Source organism: Echinops telfairi, unplaced genomic scaffold (assembly GCF_000313985.2).
Source record: "Echinops telfairi isolate 266 unplaced genomic scaffold, ASM31398v2 ScPeMD7_11;HRSCAF=52, whole genome shotgun sequence".
Taxonomy (NCBI): domain Eukaryota; kingdom Metazoa; phylum Chordata; class Mammalia; order Afrosoricida; family Tenrecidae; genus Echinops; species Echinops telfairi.
The window spans coordinates 23621637-23631647 of NW_022103908.1; the positions used below are offsets into that span (position 1 = coordinate 23621637).

A 10011-nucleotide genomic window follows, 5' to 3' on the forward strand; every position below is an offset into this window, starting at 1 on the left:
CCTGTTGCAAGTATAGAGATGTCATGCCTTTCTCCGCTGGAACTGAAAACGTTCTTCTTTTTTTAAATGACAAGTTCAGTCACTGGTCATTCAGTGTACAGGGTTTGATGTTCAGGGCAGTCCATGCTGGTAGGCTGGAGATGACAAGTAGTGTGTTCTCTGGGAAAGGCCTGTTGATATTTTCCATTACTTATATGACACCTAGCAGATCCAAAAGTGTTCCACAGATTGAATGAACAGGGGTCTCCCATAAGCCTGACTTTGTAAATGAGGAAACAGCTCCAAAGATTCCTGAACTCCAGGCCACACGACTATTTGTGGGAGAGCCAGAGGGGATATCCAAGCATTTTCTATCATACCACTCTGGGATTCCTTTAGAATGTCCCTCTCCCCTAAGTAATCATTACAGTGATTTTTAAAAGTTTTTAAGTTCATATATGTGTGTGTCTGCATTAAAGACCCCAGTGGTCCAGCGGTTAAGGACTCGGGTGCTAACTAAAAGGCTGTGGTTTCCATGCCAGCAACTGCTCTGTAAGAGAAAGATGTGCCAGTCTGCCTCTATACAGCCTTGGAAAACCATGTGGAACAGAGCAATTCTGTCCCGCAGGGTGTCTATGTGTCAGCATCCGCTGGACGGCAATGACCTATATATATTTAACGTATATGCAATGAGCTCCTGTGGTGCAGTGGTTACATATTGGGCTGCTACCTGCAAGGTCAGCAGTTCAAAACCACCAGCTGCTCCATGGGAGAGAGGTAGGGCTTTCTGGTCCTGGAAAAGTCAGTCTCTAAACCCCACTGGGGGGCAGTTCTACCTGGATCCAGAATTTCACTGTGAGTCTAAATCCGCTCGTAGGCAGTGAGAGAGACATTTGTGTGTATACAGACATAATCGTTTTTCCCCCTATTAAAAATCTTAATTTTTTTAATGCACGCCTTATCGATATACACTAAAAGGGGTTGCACACAGAACCATTTGTGCTACGGCACAATTGTTTCCACTTATCCCTGTGTCTATTCCCTGTCCCAGGCGCCTGCTGCCTCTAAAATCAGATTACAAGGCAGACACACAGAGTCACTTGTGTCTCCAACTGGGGAACCAGCAGCAAGTCAGCCTTCACTAACAGTGACGATTTTAAAATTGGAGCATGTCGAAACCCTCCCTGAACCGTTCAGACCACGCAGCCAAGAAGTTTAAATGCCTTCCCTGCACAGAGAAGAGTGGATTCTCTTTCCTAGAGCAATGCTGACCCCAAGCCTCTCCGAAGGACTGGTGGCACAGCAGGCATTTTGGGGGCGCGCCTGGGATCTCTTTGTGGCGCCTACTCCTTCCCTGTAATTATTCGGGTACAAAGCGGGCTTACTTAGTTCTTGGAAAGGTCCCTCTGCTCACAACCTGTGGACGTGCATTCAGCCCGAGGCTGGTGGGCGCACGCTTGGGAGTTGGACCCTGACCCGTCTCCGGGCGCTCCCCCAGGCTACCCTGGGGTCCTAGCTCCACCAGCGGGGTCTGGACGGCTCACGGCCGGGGCCAGCATCTCCGACTGGGTCCTTGGCCCCCGGCCCCCAGCCCGACCGCGTCAGACCTTAATTGGAGAGCCAGCGACTATTGGCTGAGGTTGCCGGTGATTTGCATGAACGGAGGGCGTGTCTTCCGCCGCCCTCGGTCCCCAGCGCGCTGGCTGCAGCCTCCCTGGGAATGCGCGGCGGAGGGACTGCGCGCAGCTCCAGGGCCCTGGCGGCAGTGAGCTGGCGCCCGGCGACCTGGCACCCGCGCCTGGCTATGGGGCATCTACCTCGCCTCAGGAGCAGCACCAGCCACAGGAACCTGCCGGTAAGGGTGGGGGTCCCGGAGCTCCACAGCCCCGACAAGTTGCAGTGCTGGGAGGCACTTCGTACCCCTTTGGTGGTGTTTCCAATCTTCAGACCTTTCACCTTAAATCCGAACTTCCAAGGAAGCAGGGAGGAAGGGAAAGGCAGTTTGGGCGAAAGTGCCTTCCTTCTAGCCAGGATTCAGCCAGTCCTGGGTGGCGAGAGTAAGTTTCTGAAGCAGCCATGGAGACAGATGGGATGGCGGGGAGGGGGAGGCGCGCGCTCCATCCGTTCTCCACACCCGGCTTCGCAGCGCGTTCTGGCTGCAGCCCTGGAGCTCCGACCGGCTCCTGAGATGGACACTCTGGTTTTTGGCAAGATCGTTTTCCGAGTGTCCCTCTCCTCCCTCAAGGGAACTTGGAAGCCCTTGGTAGGGGATAGGGAGACAGATGCTTTCGGTTTGATTTTTGATGCGCGTGCTAAAATGAACATCTCTTCTTCTCATCTATGGGGTGTGTGAGTGGGGGGGGGGTGTACTATTTTTCCATATGATTATTGTTGTTTTTATTTGGTGGTTTTTTTATTGGTCTCCTAGTAAGGACGGTCATGCGTTTCTGGTTCCAAGACCAACAGACAAAACTAGTTCAATGGGAAGTGAATTGCCCACCTTGCAGCCACCCCTCTTCCTCCCTGGACCCTGCCTGCCCTGGCTGCTGCCCCCTGCCGCGTTGCGCAGTCCCTGGGTGGGAGCCCCTCCACTCTGGTGTGTGTCTTCCTGAGATCCTTCACATTTGAGACGCGGAATGTGAACAGAAAGGGGATGCAGGTACTGCAGGAGGATGGCACCGATAGAAAAGTGTGCAGGGAAAAAAATAATGGTCATAAGTTCGGGAGAGTGTGTTGCTCCTTAAATCTCTCCTTAGCAGCAAGTTTCTTCTCCATCCCAGTCCAAGTCCAGGATTTTCACGTAGGAATAGGGATGGGGCAGCGTTAACCCCTGGGACACTGGTTTCTGACGCTTATCTGCTTCTGCGTGTGTAACTAGCCTTCTCCCCTCCCCCCCACTCTAGCATCTGTTTCTGTTTTTCCTCTTCGTGGGACCCTTCAACTGCCTCGCGAGTTACAGCCGGGCCACGGAGCTTCTGTACAGTCTGAACGAGGGACTGCCCGCCGGGGTGCTCATAGGCAATCTGGCCGAGGACCTGAGGCTGGTACCCAGGGCCTCCAGGAGGCAAGACCAGCAGCTGCAGGCGCCAGAACGCGCCAGTGTGGAGCTGAATCCCCCGCTCTCCTTCAGCCTGGCCTCGCGCGGACTGAGTGGCCAGTACGTGACCCTGGACAACCGCTCCGGGGAGCTGCACACTTCGTCCCAGGAGATTGACAGGGAGGCCCTGTGCCTGGAAGGAGGTGGAGAAACTGCCTGGGGCAACAGCATCTCCATCTCCTCCTCTTCTTCCTCTGACTCTTGCCTTCTGCTTCTGGATGTGCTGATCCTGCCTCAGGAATACTTTAGGTTTGTGAAGGTGAAAATTGCCATCCGGGACATCAATGACAATGCCCCGCAGTTCCCAGTTTCCCAAATCTCCATATGGGTCCCGGAAAATGCACCTGTTAATACCCGACTGGCCATAGAACATCCTGCCGTGGACCCAGATGTAGGCACTAATGGGGTGCAGACCTATCGATTACTGGACTACCACGGTATGTTCACCCTGGATGTGGAAGAAAATGAGAATGGGGAGCGCACCCCCTATCTCATCGTCATGGGGGCTTTGGACAGGGAGACCCAAGACCAGTATGTGAGCATCATCATCGCAGAGGATGGTGGCACTCCACCACTACTGGGCAGTGCCACCGTCACCATTGGCATAAGTGACATCAATGACAATTGCCCACTCTTCACAGACTCACAAATCAATATCACACTGTATGGAAACGCTACAGTTGGCACCCCAATTGCAGGTGTCCAAGCTGTGGATAGAGACTTGGGGACCAATGCTCAGATCACCTATTCTTACAGTCAGAAAGTTCCTCAGGCATCTAAGGATTTATTTCATCTGGATGAAACCACTGGCGTCATCAAACTTTTCAGTAAGATCGGTGGCAGTGTTCACCAGACGCACAAGCTCACCATCCTGGCTAATGGCCCAGGCTGCATTCCTGCTGTGATCACTGCCCTGGTGTCCATTATCAAAGTCATTTTCAGACCCCCTGAAATTGTCCCTCGTTACATAGCAAACGAGATAGAGGGTGTTGTTTACCTGAAGGAACTGGAACCTGTTAGCACTCCTATTGCTTTTTTCACCATAAGAGATCCAGAAGGTAAATACAAAGTCAACTGTTACCTGGATGGTGAAGGGCCGTTTAGGTTATCACCCTACAAGCCCTACAACAATGAATATTTGCTAGAAACCACAAAGCCAATGGACTATGAACTACAGCAGTTCTACGAAATAGCTGTCGTGGCTTGGAACTCTGAAGGATTTCACGTCAAAAAAATGATTAAAGTGCAACTTTTAGATGACAATGACAATGCTCCTATTTTCCTTCAGCCCCTAATAGAGCTAACCATTGAAGAAAACAACGCACCCAATGCCTTTTTGACCAAATTGTCTGCTACAGATGCTGACAGCGGAGAGAGAGGCCAGGTGTCATACTTTCTAGGAGCAGATGCGCCGTCCTACTTTGCTGTAGACAGCACCACGGGAGTGCTAACCGTGTCCACCCAGCTCGACCGGGAAGAGACAGAGAAGTACAGGTACACCGTCCGAGCTGCCGACTCCGGGAAGCCCCCCAGAGAATCAGTTGCCACCGTGGTGCTCACCGTGTTGGATAAAAATGACAACAGCCCCCGGTTTATCAACAAGGACTTCAGCTTTTTTGTGCCCGAAAACTTTCCAGGATATGGTGAAATTGGAGTAATTAGTGTAACAGACGCTGATGCCGGCCAAAATGGATGGGTGGCCCTTTCGGTGGTGAACCAGAGTGATATTTTTGTCATAGACACTGGAAAGGGGATGCTGAGGGCCAAAGTCTCTCTGGACAGGGAGCAGCAAAGTTCCTATACTTTGTGGGTGGAAGCTGTTGATGGCGGTGAGCCCGCCCTCTCCTCTACGGCGAAAATCACGATTCTTCTGCTCGACATTAATGACAACCCTCCTCTGGTCTTATTTCCTCAGTCAAATATGTCCTACTTGTTGGTTCTGCCTTCTACTCTCCCTGGCTCCCCAGTGACAGAGGTCTACGCCGTGGACAAAGACACAGGCATGAATGCCGTCATAGCTTACAGCATCATAGGGAGAAGAGGTCCGAGGCCTGAGTCCTTTCGGATTGACCCCAAAACTGGCAACATTACTTTGGAAGAGGCATTGCTGCAGACAGATTATGGGCTCCACCGCTTGCTGGTCAAAGTGAGTGACCATGGCTACCCAGAGCCTCTCCACTCCACAGTCATGGTGAACCTATTTGTCAATGACACGGTCAGTAATGAGAGCTACATTGAAAGTCTTTTAAGAAAGGAACCAGATATTAACATAGAAGAGAAAGAACCGCAAATCTCCATAGAACCAACTCATAGAAGGGCAGAGGCTGGGTCATGCATGCCCACTTTGGTAGCTCTATCTGTAATCAGTTTGGGTTCTATCACACTTGTAACAGGCATGGGTGTTTACATCTGTTTAAGGAAGGGGAAAAAACATCACAGGGAAGGTGAAACTTTGGAAGTACAAATGCCACTGAAAGGAAAAATTGACTTGTGTATGAGAGAGAGGAAACCGGTGGATATTTCTAATATTTGACAGTCTAGTGTGCACAACTCAGAGAGGTGTTTTAAATGAATTTGGGTAGCCTCCCCCCACTAAGCACGAGTGGTTAGTGGCAAGTCCAGTGACGGACAACTAATTTATAACTTGTTCTATATTGTAAATAGCTGTTTACAGGTTTTTAAAATTTGAATTCAGATGTTATAAAATGTGTACAGCATTTTTTAATGAAAATTAGTACTAACAGCAGTAGAATTGTGATAAAAATGCTGGGCCATCATTTGCCGCTTTCAAACATTAAGCAGATGATTGATAAAATCAGAGAGAAAGGTAGGAGTATGGTACCTTGTCATTATTTTGTCTAAAAGTCCTTTAACCACAAGAGGGCATCAGTTGCCCCTTTGCAGGGAATTGTTTGCGATATTGTACATGCAGGTGTTGTACATGAAATTAATGAGAGTCTATTTTAAATATATTGTTTTTAACATTTAACAAATATAAAATCAAAGTAAATTTAATTTGCCCTTCTTAAATGTATGATAAGAGGGAAAAGAAATGCACTTGTAAACAGAATGTTTATTACCTCATAAGTACATCATGTATCATTTGAAAGAAAGAGCATTAAAAAATAACTTAATTATTTTTAGCAAGGACATAAAAAAATTCTTTGTATGATTTAAAAGTTTCTACTTGCTAAAGAGCACCTCATTTCCTGTGTATTCCAACCGTGTTCAGTTTGCTTCACCACTGCACTTGCTATTATTATAGGAGGAAATACATCACTTCTTCCTTACAGAAAATGTAACTAGAAATTGTACCAAGAACAACAGCCAGAAGCAAAGAAATGTTTCCCTCCTCAGTTGCTTCGTAGATGTTGATGACCTTATGGTGTTTTCATAGCTTGTGAATCATACCTTAAACACAGGCTGCATATTAGATTTTTATAGGCTTAAGCTTCTCCATCAAATAAGATGAACATTACTCTCAGTCGGTCTCCTTCTAGAAGCTGGTGCAATCTGCCGGTCATTTCAGTGGGGCATTTCCTAGGACCGTTATATTTCTGTTGTTTAGGTTTGTTGGCTGCCGTTTCTGGCTTTCCTTCTTGCCTTTGGACTAAGTCCAAGAGTTGATGTGTCAGCCCAGGAGCAGATTTCTTTGATCATTTAGCCTTTTCTGCATCTTTAGCAATGCATGAGTCTAGTTCATCAGTGCCTAATCCCTTTTAATTCATTGTGTGAGCTGGACATTTTTATTTTTTATGAGAGCTGTTACAAATTTATCTGTATAAACAAGGAATGTGTTAGCTTAAGTTGGACTGTTTTACTTTTGTCATCACGTGTCTGTACTGTACCCAAAGTGTTTATATGTCTGCAAATTAAAGCTATATATTTTCATAACTTCTCTCTCATTTTTACCATTTTATATCCAAGTCTGGGCTTACTCGCACACGGAAGTGGCTATTATTAGTATTCCTTTACTTCTAGGGGTAAATGTGGGTAAATTTAAAGTGTTTTTCTTATGCTGAAGTTTATGTTAAACTAATTCATGACTCAATTAAACATAGAGGAAAAATAAATATGTGTTGTTATAGACATTTATATACCATACAGTATGCCTGTTTTTGATAGAAATTGATATATTTACACCCATGCATGTGAATATAAATGTTAATTTATTGTATATTTTATATCAATGATAAGCATACATTTTGCTTCATATATTGATAGCAAATGCTCTGTTGGCTGTGCTGCAATAGCTTTCAAAGTTTATTTAAAATAAAAATCCTGGGAAAATTTTTAAAGAGAAAGAGAGAGAGAGAAAGTAAATGCCCAAGACTTAAAAAATTTCTATTAACTCATTTTCTTCAACTGAACAATTTAGGCAAATAAAATAATAAGCATATGAGGCCCCATTGGTTGTTAAAAACATAACATTTTCTTTTGCGAAACACTTTGTATGGAAAGGAGCAGAGATGAGAAAGGAAGGCTCCTTAGCCCCAGACTCTCCATTCATAATGGATGTATAGCCCCTAGCAGTCATTTTCACTTCCTTTTGTTTCCTCTTTTAAAAGGAAGCATCTACTTATGAAACAAGTAGTACCATTAATAAGACCCTTTTGGCCATCAATATACATAATAAACTATCTTCTATATTCCACACTTTGAGTAAGGTTTATGTGTTTTGGAGTATAAACTCCTGCAGCCTGAGAGACATTAACAGAAGGACATATTTTTGAATAATTTCTTGTGGAAACATTTCCTTTATGAAAACATCTCATTTACATTAAACACATTTATAATAAGGGGAAGCTCAAGTAAATTAAGCTCAAAGATAAAAGTCCCTTTTTACTAACACCTTGTGCTAGAACAGTTGCCAAAATGTATGCTAATCATGTCAATGTTGTTAGTTGAGCTGGCACAAAAATAAATGTTCCATTCATTAAAACCCCTAATATCCATTTAACAGTTTGAGAACCAGTGAGGTCCTTTTTCTCAATGTAATGAAGAGATTGCTCTGATCTGTGCACTGCCCAATCCATTCTTCCACCAGAGAGAAAATGATTCCTTAATTTGAATTGGGAAATTTAAAACCAGCATAGCAGTTTTAACTACCGGGGGAAAATAATTCATACTATTTGATTCTTTAGGTACATTTAGTGATGCTGTTTAAAATAAGAAAAATAAAATAGAAGAAATGTGTCACTTAGAAAACTTTTGTAAGCTGAGGTCAGTTTATTAAAGAGATTAAATAAATAACTATGTTATTGTGTATTGGGGATGTTCAGTGAGAATGCTGGGCACAGTTTCCCTGTGAAATAGCATATTGTGTTAGAGATGTTGTGTGAAGTTGGCTTGACTGCTTTGAGTTCGGTCATAGGGATTCTAAGCTGTGCTTCCCCAAAATATCCGAACCTGATAGTTGTAAGATAAGGAATTAAACATGCTTCTCCTTTGGAGACGATTCTAATCTGTCCTCAGAGAGATGAAGATGGAGGTTCTGACCTGTGTGCACAGTGGTAAATATAAGGAAAGTGCAGCAATGAACATTGGTGATTTTCACCTCCACTGGGCACCTTCAACTCATGGAAGACAGAGGCGTAGATAACTGGCCATTTCCTTCCTTGATTCAGGCAGATTTGCTTACTGCACGAACACAGATAATTGTGGAGATGCCATATTGCTGACATGGGCAGTCTCTTCCTACTACTGTGCTCTGAGGTGGCAGGCACATAGTCAATAATACTTATTGAAGAGAGTCAGGTATCACAGAACAGGGAAATAATTAATTGACACAATTGGTCATACCTGACCTATATCCTCTGAAAAAACAAATAACCCACCAGACAGTGTTTCTAGATTTTTTTCTATTTCAGATAAGGAAGAAAAAAATGCATATTTTTCAACTAATTCATACAACTATGTAACCTATGCATAGGTGCTCTGATGATGCTTGATTACAAATCACAATGGTCAAGGGATCCATGAACTTTATCCAAAGAAAAAACATAATCTAATTCCCTGAAGGTTTGCAGTTATGGAAACAATCTGGGGAAATTTGACTCTGTCTTATGAGCCAGAATCAACTCTATTGCACTTCATTTTTGGTCCTTGAAAAATAATTTTTTTTCAAAATTAAAAAAATCTTTTTTTTCTCCTCTGATGAACTCTGCAATTAATCATTGCTTCTCAGAGGGCATAAAACAAAATTCAGTGAAATTTGTATGAAAGTAAGCCTACAGTGCTGATTTTTTAAAAAACCATGGAGTAATTCATCCCATGCATATTTATATTATCTCTAATAATTATTAGGAATTTAACTAAGAACAAGCTAGAAACCCATGATGAATTCTGTTTATCCTATGGATGGCTGAAACAAAACCCTCCACTGTGGAACAGCCTGAGTGAACAATTCCTGTGCACGGTGCCGTGTGAGTAGGACCTCGGGAAGCCAGAGACAATGTTCCAAATTAGAGGATGGTAATTTGAATGAGATGAGTTTTAGAAAGAAGAAATCTCAGTTGAGCCTAGAAAAGGGGAACATCGACGAGGGAAAAGTGGGCAGAATAGTGTGCAAGGCACACGTGTTAACGTGCGCATTTCATATGTTAAAAACAACAGCAGTGATGCTAACAATCCAAACCTTTTGGATTGCAACTCACCCTGACGGCCTATGGGACAAAGGCGAGCTGCCTCACAGCTCTTCCATGCCTGAGTAAGGAAGCACGTGCCCCGTCTCTCACATGATGGCTGACAGGTTCAAATGGCTGGGTTTGTTTGTTTGTTTTTATCAGTGAAGTGATTTAGTCATTGTGCCACCAGGGATCCCTAAGTCACTTAAAGAGCCATAATTGTTATAGTCCCTCTGCCTATTTGTCAGGGAAAACAGAATGAAAGTGAATATTATAAATGAGCTTATTGTTAGATGGCAAATGGAAAAA

General features: G+C 44.4%; 1 protein-coding gene across 1 annotated transcript; it reads left to right on the forward strand.

Annotated features, from left to right (window-relative positions):
* The first annotated feature begins 1699 nt into the window (after positions 1–1699).
* Positions 1700–6970, forward strand: PCDH20 (protocadherin 20). The gene is made up of 2 exons (XM_004707906.3): positions 1700–1834; positions 2883–6970. Exons 1-2 carry the CDS (start codon positions 1700–1702, stop codon positions 5607–5609), a joined length of 2862 nt encoding a protein of 953 aa, XP_004707963.1. The 3' UTR covers positions 5610–6970.
* The last annotated feature ends 3041 nt before the right edge of the window (positions 6971–10011 follow it).